This window comes from Pseudorca crassidens, chromosome 19, assembly GCF_039906515.1.
Source record: "Pseudorca crassidens isolate mPseCra1 chromosome 19, mPseCra1.hap1, whole genome shotgun sequence".
NCBI classification, from domain to species: domain Eukaryota; kingdom Metazoa; phylum Chordata; class Mammalia; order Artiodactyla; family Delphinidae; genus Pseudorca; species Pseudorca crassidens.
Window position 1 is genome coordinate 3762809 of NC_090314.1, and position 14004 is coordinate 3776812.

At 61.2% G+C, this 14004-nt stretch overlaps 1 protein-coding gene across 10 annotated transcripts in view; it reads right to left on the reverse strand.

Annotated features, from left to right (window-relative positions):
• Positions 1 to 14004, reverse strand: part of TOM1L2 (target of myb1 like 2 membrane trafficking protein) — an 82937-nt gene that overhangs the window by 8831 nt on the left and 60102 nt on the right. For 6 of the 10 annotated variants that reach the window (XM_067717523.1, XM_067717518.1, XM_067717527.1 and 3 more), the window contains 7 exons: positions 13830 to 13946; positions 8981 to 9114; positions 7029 to 7077; positions 6605 to 6728; positions 5133 to 5250; positions 3739 to 3814; positions 1634 to 1699 (listed from right to left, as the gene is read on the reverse strand). In XM_067717523.1, coding sequence (XP_067573624.1) covers positions 1634 to 1699; positions 3739 to 3814; positions 5133 to 5250; positions 6605 to 6728; positions 7029 to 7077; positions 8981 to 9114; positions 13830 to 13946 — 684 coding nt within the window. The remainder of the gene's footprint in view (positions 1 to 1633; positions 1700 to 3738; positions 3815 to 5132; positions 5251 to 6604; positions 6729 to 7028; positions 7078 to 8980; positions 9115 to 13829; positions 13947 to 14004) is intronic. The other 4 variants (XM_067717524.1, XM_067717519.1, XM_067717526.1 and 1 more) reach the window with 2 other exon arrangements.

Below are 14004 nucleotides of genomic sequence, written 5' to 3' on the forward strand. Positions count from 1 at the left end.
AGGCTGCTCGAGAAGGTTCTTGGGGCTCTCCTCCACGGTAACGGGCCTGGTGCTGGACCTGGATGCCCGACACGCCTCCCCGCAAGGAAACCAGCACCACTTCCAACGCGGCCGGACCAAGTGCTGCGCTCGGGTGCAATGCTTCCAGGGGCTCTTGCCCCCCGACAGTCCTCCTGCCACCTCCCCAACCTGAGGCTCAGTCTACAGGCCCTTTGGTCTCGCTCAATAGTACAAAAAGTTTCCAAGTAAAGAATTTGTACTTGGCAGGTTTGGAAAGACTCAGGGTTTCTATGCTATGGGAAATGAGGCAAAGCAATTAATATACGCTGTTTAAAAGAAAACAAAACAAAACACTGCAGTTGGGCAGGTGAGACACAGGGTTAGCTGTTAGTCGGGCTTGTTTCTGAAGTCGGAGACTGGAGCTCTAGGTGGGGCCGGGCAGGGGTGGGTGCCACCACCGGCTACCAAGCCACACGCGGGGCGGCTGTGTGGGCAGTATCATTTTTTGCAGGACTAATAGGCACAAGGACACACAGCTGAATCCTCCCAATTTGGACAGTGGAGTGGACGTGGTCTCCAGGAGTGCTGCTCTAAGGCCACCCGCACGTGTGGGCCAGAGCCCCTGCTTGTCCCCACAGAAGCAAACAAGGGGCCGGGCTAGCCCATGTCCCTAAGAACGGCCTTGGGGCCCGGTGCAGCAAGCAGGACGGGCTGCCGGCAGGTGGAGGGAGACGGCCCCCCGAGTGCGGCTGTGCTGGGTCGCCAGCTCCCAGCTGGGTGGGCAGACACCCTGGCCCCCGGCTCTGACAGCCCTTTGGCCCGTGTCCTCGAGAGCTAGTCGCACTTGCTTAGGCAGGTGACCCTGTGCTGCCCGCAGGCTCGGGCATGCTGGCCCAGCCTGAAGAGCCCTCCCCTGGCCCCAGGCTGGCCCGGCCCCAAGGGGTCAGTTCGGCTTCCTCCTGGTGTGTCTAGGTCTCCCGCTCAGGCTCCACCATGCACAGACCCCGGTCTCAGAGGTGAAATCGTCCCTGCACCGCAGGCAGCCTGCAGCAAGTGACCTCTCTGTACACAGACTCGGGGCCACCTGATCACGAGGCAGGAGGGATCCTGCCGGGTCTTGGAGCCATGGACACCCTACTTCCTGAGGCTGACTGCGTGTATGATCCCCACATCTTCTTATTCCGTTCCAGTAGCGTTTGTGTTTCTTTAGGAGGTCTCAGATCCTTCCGGGGGCACAGTGGGCACAAACAATTACAGGACGAAACCCCATCGGCCTAGACTGCCACATTCACAGGCTGGGCGGCGTTCTCTGCCCAGTCAGATGCTTTGAGCCTGTCCTCTCAGAAACATCCCCTCCCAAGCAGAGGCCACAGTAACTTGTGCTCATCCTGGAAAAGTGAATACTGCCCAGAGCTCCAGAAACGGTAGAAGGAGGGAAAGGGCCCTCCCCTCACTCCTGCAAACGCCCGGACCTCCACAGAAAACCAGAGATGGAGTTTCTGGGGCTGGAAGTCTGCAGCTTAAGGAGACAGACAGGAGGGGAAGACTGGGCACCCGCGAGAAGACAGAGGGAAGCGCCGAGGGTGGTGGTGGTGGGGGGACAAGGGGCTCAGCGCGGCTGGTGACCTCTCACCATTCCTTGGGCTATGAGCCAGCTGTCTATGGGCTCCAGGTCAGAGTCCCCACCTTTACCTCTCTTCTGGGCCGAGGACAGAAAAGTCCCAGAAAGGAAAGTCACAGCAAGACCCGTGGTAAAGAAGCCAATAGCACATGTCATGGAAACAGAAAAGCCACTGTCAGAGCTGGTGCCCCGTCACCTGAGGAGCTGGGACCCAGCGGCCCACCCCCCAAACATGCCCTTACCTCCTGGATAAAAGAAGAGGCGTTTAGTAACAGGCACCCCAAGAGGGTAACACGCACTTGAACCCCTGTTCCCACGCCCCTGGGGCCGCAGAAGGCCGGCCGGGGCTGCCCTCCGCCTAGGCTCTCAGGGTCACTGAGGGGTGGCTTCACAGAACCAGCTTTTGCACAATCATCTCTACTTTCATTATCTTTTTCCTCCTCAGTTACCTGTGGCGTTCTTTTTCCAAACTCTTAATGTGAATGATGAATTTGGGGATATTGCCTTTTCTAAATGATTAAAGTATTTAAAGTTAGAACTACTGGTGTGGCTGTACCGTGAAGGTGTGGCTACACAGTTTTTTCTCCGTTACCGTGTTCTCAATTTCTCCCATGGCCCAGGTTTCATTTCCAGGGCAGCACTGTTTAGGATATGGAACACCATGACCCGAAGTACAGGCCTGAAGATGCATATAAGTGTGTGTGCACAGATACAAAGACACACCCACAGACAGGCGCGTGCACACACACACACACACACACACACACACACACACACACACACACACACACGGCCCACACGAACCCTGCTCCCTGCATCACCCCATCGAGCAGGGCACACGAGGAGCAGCCTGCCTGCTGCAGGTGGAAATGTTGAAAACAGGAGGCAGGCCAGGCACCCCGGGTGAAAGGCAGGGAGCTGGCTGCATTCCTGTGCTTGGACCCCGGGCACTGGCAGAGGCAGTGGCAGAAGGGCACTCCTGGCCTTGGCGGGGCAGGCCCTGGAGGCAGAGTGGAGAGCTGACCGGGCCGGCCTGGCCAGCTGGGCCAGGAGGATGGGCCGGCCTTACTGGCTCCCTGGTGCCCTGAGTTGGGGTGGGGGCCGTCCTCAGCAACAGGACCACTGGGCCACGGCACAGTCCCGGCCTCAGGGGTTCTGCGGGGGGCGGGGCACTGAGAGCCGCAGCCTGGGTGGCTCTTCTGCGCCCCCTGGTGGCTGGTGCAGAGGGACGCACGGCCCTCAACAAGCTGGCTGAGCCGGGAAGGACATGGGGACCAGGCGATGAGCTTTCTTGGGGACGCCAGGCCTCAGCACTGCCGCCTGCCCGGGCCACTTGGACAGGGGCTGCGGGAGGCCGAGGGCTGGTGTTTGGGAAGCCAGGCTCCCCTCCAGTGGACAGATGAGCGCTGCCCCTTTGTAGCCTGGGATGGGGCGGGCCAGGGGGCGGCTGTTCTGGGGCCACTGTCCCCCCAACGCCACCCCCCCCCAACACACACACACATTCATTCGCTCGTGGCCACACACATTTCTCAGGCGAGAAGGGAACCACCTCACGAGAAGCATGGAGGTACAAACCTTTTCCTTCCGGGCACTGCGATCTCCCAGAAATCACAGAAGCCCCTCCTTCACCTCCGAGCACCTCTGCCCTCAGCGCTGCTCCCCCACTCCAGCCCCCTCCCCAAGCCAGCCCCACCAGCCACCTTCTGAGGGCAGGCCTGCAGGGACAGGCCCAGGCCTCCATTTCCCTTCTGTCAGAGAGCCGCCCACCCCAGGGCACTGCAACCTTTGGGGAGAGACCCTCTCTGGCCACAGGAGCCCTGCGCCCTGAGAGCTTAGAGCCACCATGGGGGACAGCAGAGGCTCCCCATCAGACCTCCCCGGGGTGCAGCCCCGCCCAAGGTGGCTCGCGGAGTGCCCTCCGCACATCTCTGCCTCTCTGGGCCTGTCTCCTCCTGGGTGTCCAGATATGGGCGTCCCCACGGGTGGGGGGCACTCAGGAGCTGACATGGCTCACCCCAGTCTGCCCTCCGCGCCGCCAGCTCTGCCTAACTCTCCAGCTGGCTTTACCAGACGGCCCTGCTTTCCCCCCAGGCAGAAAAACAGGGCGAGAGACCTACCACTTCGGGGTTCTGTTTCCGACCGTCTACCGCAGAAGCAATTACTCCGACGGCCTGGGGGTCCTCGTAGGTGGCCCTGGGGACGAAGCAGCACAAGCAGAGTGGTCACGGGGGACCGGGGGGTGGTGACCTGCAATCACCCTCCATCTTCGGCACCTTCCTCACGAGTACTCAGAGGCCTCGGCATGTAGGTCGTGGTCTGGCCGCAGCTGAAGCCAGGAGGCCTGGGTTCAAGCACAGCCCAGCCACTCGCTCCCTCTGGGGTCTGGGACTCTGTACCACCTCCATTTCCCTCTGTTAAGTAACACTAGAGGCATCTGTAAAGCTCAAGGACAGGGTGCCAGAGGGCCCGGAACTGCTTAGAGGGAGAGGCTGGATGCAAGCAAAGGGGTCACAATTCTCATTTTAAAAGCAGCGGCCTTGGCTTCCCTGCTGGCGCAGTGGTTAAGAATCCTCCTGCCAATGCAGAGAACATGGGTTCGAGTCCTGGTCCAGGAAGATCCCACATGCCGTGAAGCAACTAAGCCCGTGCGCCACAACTACTGAGCCTGCGCTCTAGAGCCTGCGAGCCACAGCTACTGAGCCTGCGCGCCTAGAGCCCGTGCTTCACAACAAGAGAAGCACCGCAACGAGAAACCCGTGCACCGCAACGAAGAGTAGCCCCCGCTCGCTGCAACTAGAGAAAGTCCGCGCACATCAACGAAGACCCAACACAGCCTAAATAAATAAAATAATAATATTAATAAAAAAGCAGCAGCCTCAGTGGCATCTGACAAGGAAGGTGGTCTCCCGGTCTGGGGTGAGGGTCTGTCACTCATTGCGGGGTTTTCTTCTTCTGCTCCCCGACTTCTTTTGCTGTATCCATTTTGAAAGCAGCTAAAAGGTGCCTGGGGCCCTGGGCTTCTGGTCAACCTGCTGAGTCCTGAGTACGGGACTCAAAGAGCTGGATGCGTCAAGATGCTGGGTCCCGGGGGAGGTGGTCAAAGGCTGAACAGAAAGCTCAAAGCAGGTTCCAGGGAGATGCAGGGGGCTGTGTGTTTTGGAATCAACTCCCCTAATTCCACAGGGCTCATCTTGGCCAAAGCCGCTGTCAGGAAAGACGCTGCTTGCACCCCAGGGGCGAGGAACCAACTCGGTGCCTGCCTGCCCCACCCCGTGCCCCCAGCTCCTCCTACAGATGAAGTTTCTGAGGCAGCAGCAGCGCGGGGGCAGGGAGAGCAGGGGAGCAGGTGGCAGGAACCCGCATGGCCGCCCGGCTCAGGGTGCTGGCCTCCACTCAACAGCTGTGTCTACCGCCAGGTCCCGGCAACCGGACCCCAGTGAATAAAAGGCCACTTTGTGCTGGCCGCGGGCCCAGGCCGGGTCTGAGAGCCCCCGGGAGGGTCCCCACATACGTCTTGCGCTGCTCAGCCGAGGAGCTCCCTCTGGTCTGGGCGAACATGTCAAAGCCGTCCCGGGGGTGACACTGCTGGAGCGAGCTCAGGGTGCCGCTGACGCTCTCCGTGCCCAGGTCTGTGCAACAGAACAGAGGAGGGGTGGGCGACAGCAAATGTGGGCCTGACCCTGGGAAGAAGTCATCTGGCGGGCTGAAGTCCTGCGGGGGCAGAAGGGAGCGAGGACAGCCCCCGAGCCCCCCAAGTCGCTCCCGAATGAGGGCGAGCGGCGAGCAGGCGGGCCGTGCAGGCTCCTGCCCGCACCAAGGCGCCCCTGGGAGCCGGTCACAGAGGCCACAGGCCAAGGTCACTCATGTGACAAGTACTTCGTAGGCGCGCGCACGGCCAGAGCTCGACCCTGACTGGACCACAGTGACTCTGGCGCGGTTCCCGGCCTCAAGGGGGTACACAGAGTAGGCGGACAGACAGCAGCACAGAATTAGGTGGAGATATGGGCGGGGGACCGGAAACTGCTACAGGAGCGGGAGGGGGGCTGGGCGGCGGGCAGAGGGGGTGACGCGGGAAGGGTGCCGGTGGAGAGACGAGGCTGCTGAAGAGGTCACACGCCAGCAAAGGAGTCGATGGGGAAACACTAGAGCTTTTTAAAGCAGGGGCAGCGGAATCCAATCTGAATTTTAGGTATTAAGCCTGGTGGCCACATGCTGGGTAGACTGAAGGCAGAGAAAGAGAAACAGTGGCTACGGATACGTGAGAGGTCGAGAAGCCACTACAGCAACTGCCAGGGCACTGAGTGAAAGCTTGATTCAACCGAAATGAGACGAAGGTACAAAGACAAATACTAAGGAAACAGGAGCGCAGGGTGGAAGACGGCATTTTGAGAGGGCCGTGCTGAGTGGTAATGTAACACTGTGACCTCCTCTGTCCCAGACTGGGCTCATCCAGCCCGGGTGGGACATCCAGCGTCACGGACACACATTAAACTGAACAAACTGCGAGAAAATGGCATCTTTTGTGTTAGGTTTCAGAGGATGGCGCACTCTCACTGATATTAGCTCAAGGAGAGCAAACCCCTTCCTGTTGACAAGCCCAGGGCAGACGTCACCGATCAGCCATGGACTCTTCCAAGCCCCGACGTGGCCTCAGCATCCTTCCTGGGCCCACGTGCCAAGCACCCAAGCAGCTGACACCTATTTGCCACCCTTGGCCTGGTTGACGTTGAGAAGGAAATCACTCCAGCCATAGAGAATAAGCCACGTACAACACAGCAGCCACCTTTCTTCAAAAAGCCAACAGCTTCCAGTCCCTTGGACCACCTCGCACCCCTGCTTTCCAAGCTGGGTTCAAACTCTAAGTTTAGGGAACAAGCCTTCAGCTGAAATGGCACAGCAGGACTCAGGCACACGCTGTCCCACGGGTCCCCCACAAGGCCGGCGGGGGGCGGGGGGGGCGGGAGGCAGTTCCGGGACACTCACCCAAGCCCGCAAGCTGGGAGGAGAGGGAAGACGGGGGCACCGTGCCCCCCACGGTCGGGCTCACCACGGCTGGAGACCCCGGGCCCAGGTCGATGAGGTTGTCCTCTGTCACTTCGCTCAGCACCTGCTGGGCAGGAGGTGGGCTGAGCCCCGGCCCATGTGCTCGGCCCCGAGGGGAAAGCTGGCAGGCACCACCCAGGGTCCCGGGTGGGCTGTTGTGAGTTACCCCCTGCCCCTCCCCCATCTAAGGGACAGCGAGGTCCCGGGGGCTTCTTTGCCCCCTCCCGCCAGGGATGTGCCCTGCCGGCACCTCCTCAGAGCCCACCCACCAGAGCTTGCTCTCCCATCGCCCGGATATTTTAACCCCAGGAGACCCCAGGTTTCCCAGCCTCCAGAAAGGCGAGAATTCTGAAGGAATACTCACTCCATTACTGGCATTTTGAACGGATCGGCCTGACCTGTACCGTTCAAACCTAATGGGGAAAGGAAAGTGGAGTAAGGAGAGGGAGTGCCCGGGACACGGCATCGCGAAGCCCACTGGCCTGGGAAGCTCCCGGGGCCCGTGGGCCGAGAGGCCAGCAGAGACCCAGGCTCTGGGGAAGGAGAACCACTGGGCCCATTTGGGGGGCCAGGGAGTGGACAACCCCCAACACACAACTTCGCCCTTCCTCCTGCTGCTGCATGGGGCTCCCCTGAGTGGGGATCAGCCTCCCAGCCTCCCCAAGGGCACTGCAGGTGCGGGCTAGCACATGCAGGAGGCCATCCTAAGCACCCCCAGGGCCAGCCACCTTCCCTGGGGGCGCCCCAGATCCAGAGGAGAACAGCAGCCCCTCCCTGTTGGACAGCTCTGTGGCGGAGTGACGAGCTGAAGGGCTAACTTGCTAGGGGAAGGGGTGGGGCCCAGGGCCAGGCGCGTGGAGCAGGAGGGCAGGCACAGGCCCCAGCAGCTGCGGGAGGGTCGGTGAGCCAGGGCCCCCGCCTGCTGGCCGCAGCCTGGCCGAGGACAGACTCTCCTCTCCAGCACCCAGGTCATTCTCTGTCAGGTGGGGACCAGCATGGCAGCCCCAGACGCCACAGGCTAAGAGGCCGCCAAGAGACCTCTCCAGCTGGGGATCTGCTGAGATTCCCTGCTCCACACTGTTCTCCCCATGTGCTGGGGTCAGCACCTGGTGAGCAGGGATCCCCGGGGGGACAACTGGTCAGGCCACCCGTGGGACGCAGTTTATCCTCAGTGGTCCGCAAGGACAGAAATATGACCTCCCTGAGGTTCTCCTGCGGGAGCACCTTCCCACGCCCTTGCTGACCGTCAGTCTTAGCAAAGGCTCTCTGGCCGGAAGGGCACCTCAGGGCTGCCGGCCCCGGGCTTTGCCTCTGAATCGCTGTCACCCTGTGCCAGAAAGGGCTGAGACGGGTTTAACAGGTGAAAAGCTCAGCCTGTTTACAGTGGAGACCCTGGCACCGCAGGGCAGGAACCCGGGGCTCTGGGGCCGGGAGTTGAGGCCCCCGGCTCTGTTCCTGCGCTCCCGTGGCACAGGGGGCCCCAGACGGGCCCCCATTCCTCCTGTGGAGGGCTCGTCATCTGTCGGGTGGACACAGGGCCACCCACCGCTGCCACCGTGGTCGAAGCTGAGACACAGCCCAGAGCTGTGGCAACCCCAGCAAAATCACCCTCCAAGGCCCAGACGCGAGCATCTGTCACCCGGACCCTGCGTGATGCCAGGTCATCAGGCCACGAGTCAGCGGCCCGGGGCCCAGGCCTCATCCTTAGGAGCAGAAGGCTGGCCAGGCCAAGGCGCTTTCTGGGGTAGCCCCGTCAGAGCCACGGATGGGAGCCCGCTCGCCACTTCCCTGCTTGCTGAGCACTGCCTGGATCACTCACCTTTCTCCCTGAGGGACGGCTCTGGGAAGGCAAAAGAATATGCACGTTTGTCACCTCAAACCCCAAAATGATTTGGAAGAACGGAAACGTGTGTCTCCCCCAGCGCTCACACCTGCCTGCTTCCGCGTCCACACGTGCTGGCGGCGGCCAAGGAAGGGAAAATCTCTTTCTCTTTTTTTAAAAATGGGCAAGAGGAAATCTTTTTTTCCCTGATAGAGATTTCTCCCCCTTAATCCTTTTCAGATTCAGAGGATCTTCAAAGGAGCAGGTGCAGGAGCGCAGGGTCCCCGAGCCCCATCCTCCCTCCTGGGCTGCGGTGACAGGGGCCAGCCCGAGGCTCATGAAGGGCAGCGCCTGACTCTGCGGCACGCTCCTGCTGTTGGCTCCCAGGAGAACAAGAAGCACTTCCCCGTCATGGGAACAGGTCAGCATCTCCGAGGAGTATTTTCCGCCTCCACTCTGCACGCCCCAACCCCCACCCCCGCGCCGGCTCCCACCTCTCGTATCGGAGGAAGACGTTGTTGAGGTCATCGTTGACGTGCAGCAGCTCCTCGGTGACCTCCTCGTTGCACACGCGGGAGATGAGCTCCACCACGCGCTGCTGCATGGCGCGGCAGGTCCTGTGCAGCTCCTGCGGACACAGGTCTGGCTACCGCGGGTGCCCCTTGTTCACACTCTACTTGCTTTGCAAATACATGTGCCAGTTCGTAAAGCCACACGGGCCCAGGCTTGTCCACAAAGCCGGGCGTGTGCGGGAGGCCAGGTGGACCCCCGCCCCACCCACCAGGCGGCGCCTCTTGATGGACAAGCGTCCTAGCGCACACTCTGCTGTGCGCAGAGTACGGGTTTGCACAAACCGTCTGGAAAATCTAAAAACGTGATTCTCTGCAGTTGCTTGTTCTCTTCAACAGACCGTGCCAGACGCCACTCTACCACTTGGGACAGGACGCCCCAGCCTCTGTGTATCATCGTGCATCTCGCCCGCCAAGACTCCCTGTGCGCTATGAACACGCCCTGAGCCCGCACTGCCGCCCCAGACTGCCTAGAGCGCCCTGGGCTCCCCTTCACCTCCAGTAGGTGCAGACTGGCTCCCAACCACCCCAGAGGGCGAACCCCCCCAGAGGAGGCTTCACGGAGGCGCCGCCAGCCCTCAGTAGGCTGCAGGGAGCATCTCAAGCACCTGGCACACACGCCCGAAGCACCAGTAGCACCCGCAGGGAGAGGCCAGGGCTGGATTCAATCTCCCCCCAGAGCCCAGTCCCTGCCGGGTGTGGCGGCCAAGGCAGCAGCAAGCAGCCCTGACCACCCGCTGTCCGGGGGTCCAGTGCCCTGGGCTCCACCTGCTGTCCGGGGGTCCAGCGCCCTGGGCTCCACCCGCTGTCCGGGGGTCCAGCTCCCTGGGCTCCACCCGCTGTCCGGGGGTCCAGCGCCCTGGGCTCCACCCGCTGTCCGAGCGTCCAGCGCCCTGGGCTCCACCCGCTGTCTGGGGGTCCAGCGCCCTGGGCTCGGCCCTCCTAGGGTGGGATGGGGGCACCGGGCACCACCACGGCAGCCAGGGTGGCTATGCTTTCATCTGTTCGGACACTGATAGGTCTCTGTAGAGTTTCACTCGTGGAGGAGGTGTTCCATCACTTTGCAGAACGTTTGGGAAGCGCTAGGTGGTTTCTGGGACCTCGCCTGGAGGAAGGATGAGACCCGAGGCCGTGCACTGGGGTCTGGCTCCCGTGGCCTTCAGCTGGGGCAGAGGCGGGCAGGACATCCCCCACCCGCTGGCAGGGCCTCGCGTGCTCTACGCCTGGGTTGGCACCCAGGGACCCCCCACGGAGCTTTGCCTAAACACGGCCCGGATCAGGGGTCTCCAGGGGTCTCTGCAGAGAGAAAGTTTCACCTTCTCCTTGCTTCAACCTTTTAAGTTACTGTCTTAAAAAAATTAAACAGGAAGAAACGAGAAGAGATTGCACGGGAGAGGAGGACCAGAGCATGAAGATCTGTGCCACCACAGACACCCGCTGGCTGCCTGCGGGCCCTCCACGCCGTCACCAGCAGGCAGACCCTACCTGCCTCCAAACCACCCGGACAGGCACCTTCTCCTGGTCCTGAGCCACAGACAGCCAGAGCCTGCCCGGCTTGCCCTTCCCGCGTGGCAACAGCTGGGACAGGAACTTCCTAAACGCAGACGGTCTCAGTCTGGCCTCTGGGGTCTGGTTCTCAACAGAAGGGAGGGCGGCTGGTCACTGCTCTTGGTGCAAAAGCCCTCCATCCACCAGAAGGCTTTGTAAAATGTCCCTTTTCTGTCTAATTCACCCCAATGCCTGTATCTTTTCTTCAAGGGACATTCTCCTCCCCACCTTGCAAAACCAACTTTTAATCATCTTCTGGGTCTCCTCTGAACCCACAGGGAATAAGGCCCTGAAGATCTGCTTTCTACAGCTGCAAAGGAGACAGGAGGGAGACACAGTCTTTGTTGAAAAGAAAGGGGGAAATAATGAAGCTGAACACATAGAATAAACTAGATTTCTCTAGAGAAGATGGTCCTGGCCCCCCTGGTTTTTGTTGAAATGAGAGGCAAGAAGCGAGAGGGGATAAACCATCTGCTACTTGAAGACACAATGTGGGATGGGCCTCCTTCGTCAGCTGAGGGATGGCCGTGAGGGATGCCCATCCTGGGCGTCACTGGATTAATCACGCGTTATCACTAACTGCAGACAGAGCTGGAGAGGCTGATCTGGGGGCGGTGGGGGCACGGCTGCCGGCATCGGGATCTTTAGAGATTCCCAAGGCCGGACTCCCAGGCGCAGCCAAGGGCATAAGGTCCAGCAGACAGAGATGTAGAGTCTCAGGACAGGGAAGACGTGGCTGGACAGCCCGTGAGGGAGGGAGACGGAGGCGGCAGGTTCCCCAGCGCTGCCCCCTGCTCAGAGCCACCGGGCCACCCGAGGGAGGGCGGCCGACAGCCTGCAAGCATGGAAGGACCTGCTACGTGAGGGAGGAACTTGTGTCTGCTCCAGCGGGTGGAGCAGACAGACCGGGGCTGCAGGCACGGTGTGGACGGGCTTCAATCAGCCGCTTCCCAGCCGGCCAACGGGGGGAGATTACTCCAGGCCCTAAGTCACCTGGCTCATCAGCGGCCAGGCCCAGAGTGAAGCCGGGGATCCCTAGGCCGCAGCTCTTCCTGCCCTGTCGTGCTGCTTCCCAAAGTCTATCCAGGTCATGTGTTTGGAGGCGGAAGTGCCTCCCCAGCCTGTCGCTGAGGATGTTCAGAAACAAGGCAGCACCAGGCATGCTGCCGGCATGGGGAATCAGCACAGGGTGGGGCTGGACAAGCCGCCTCCCAGGTCTCTCCCAGCCCAGAGGGGGACGCTGCTGTGCTCCCTCCGGGGTCCCGCCTCCCCTCGCCCACGCTGCCTGAGTTCCTGCCACGCTGCGAGCCGCGGGTGAGGCCACACCTGCAAGTCCTGTGCGAAGCACAGGAAGCCGTCTGGACGGACGCAGCCGGCCAGGATGCTGGTCGGCTGCAGCGGCGCGCCCTTGCCGACACCTCCCATTTCCCTCTTCCCATTTCCTCCCAGCAGTTTACACTCAAATCCGCAGCAGCTTCTGTGGGCATGAACACTTGGGCTGGTGACAAATGCATTTATTTCCACTTTGAGCTCTGGGTAGCTTCTGCCCTGAGCAATCTGGCCACCCTCCAGCTCGAGTGAGGGGTCCCAGGGCACAGTCTGATCCCATCCCTTTCCAAGCAGACCGTAGCACTTTCCCACATGCAGCCCCAACCCCTGGGAGATCCTGCTTGGCTGGCTCGAGGAGTGAGGCCAGCGGCCAGGACGGCCGTGTCTGCTTACAGAGCTGCCGGCTCCCGAGTCTCTCGTGCCGAAAGGACAGCCTCCCACTGACACCCAGAACCGTCCTCTCTGTTTGACTTATAAGATAGCAGCGACGTCGGCAGGCTTGGAGTTGGAACAAGACAGAGGGAAGGGAAACGTCATGGGAAGCAACCTATTTTTGAAAACTGAGCTGACGCCAGGAGATCAGGTTCTGTTTGTCTTGGCTGACGGGCTCGTTTAAACACACACGCACACGCAGAGGTGTGTGCTGTCTGGTTGGCCCTGGCTGTCCGCAGGGCTGGCTTTGTTCTGCTGCGCCTGCTACCAGGAACTCAGCTCTGTCCACTGCAAACCCCTGTCAGCAAGAATTCTGGTGCTGACACAGCACAGAGCTGCCTCGAGAGGCCCCTCAGTTCCTGCACTGTTCCTGGACTGATCTCAGTTTCCTGTGCCCGGGGTAACGCCTGGAAGAACCCTGCAGACCGCAGATGGAGGCTGACGCGGCACTGATGGCACACCTGAAGCTGGGCTGCTGCGGGATCTGGTCGCTCGGCGTCCAGAGCAGCCGGAGGGCCCGGACCCAGGTAGGTAGGCTGCCCGCTGTGAGATCCTCCAGAGCGGGGACCACAGCCCACACCCTGGGCAGGTCTCCCCCACCCACACCCTCACCCCCTTAGGGGTTGGAAGGGGGCACGGCAAGCAGCTGCTTGGGCCAGGCCACCCGGGAAGCATGCCCTCCTGGAGGACAGCAGCCAGTGTGGCCCTCAGGGGACCAAGACCGGCTGCCCCGAGGGGCAGGCGTGGGAGGTGCTCCCCGCTGGCCCTCACATTTCACAGCGTCCTCTCCACCCTCCAGGAGGTGCTGCTTCTGCGGGCGGGGCCGCTGCCACTTTCCACCGATGCCAGAGTCTCTGAGACGGTGTCAGGAGAGCTGGGCGCCAGCTCTGGGCATGGCGGACCTGGGGTAGGAACCCTGCAGGCCAGCTCTTTCCGCCTGGCTCCCAGACCTGCAGGTGGCCAGTGAGCCACAGGGCCTCCGGAGCCAGGACGTGGGCCACCCTGGCCGGGGGCCCTCAGCTTCACCCCAGAAGTCTCAGAAGTGGCTCCCACGAGCAGGAACAGCTAGCGGTCCCTGCACGTTTGTGACGTCATGTTGGGTGAACAAAGCAACACATAAAATCATACACCTGATGTCATCTCAACCCCATGTGAAATAAACATGGAAAAAATGTCTGAAAGAAAATACATCAGAGCACCGACAGTGCTTATCTGCGGACGCTGGGGTTAAAGAAAACGACTTGCTTCTTTGCACTTCCTTTCTCTTTCGATGGGCACGTATTTTGCGACTGGCATTTTACGAGGAAAAAACGTTTCTAAGGAGGATAAAGAAGAGAGCACCTGGGACTGGCCTCTGACCGCCTCCGGGATGCGTGGGCTGGACGCGGGCCTCCTCGGACTCGGTCCCTCTAGAGGACAGGCCCCAAACCCCATCCTGCCCAACCCCCGGCCCGGAGGCCCTCACCTGCAGCAGCTCCAGATCGGACGAGTCCTCCTGCCCGGGAACCATCTCCGTTAGCATCTCGGACATGACTTTTGTGTTTCCCCGAACGACGTCCAGTTCGCTCCGCAGCCTGGCGATCTGTGGGGGCCGGGGGAAGTGTGGGGACGGGGTCAGTGAGCCTGCACCAGGTGGACGC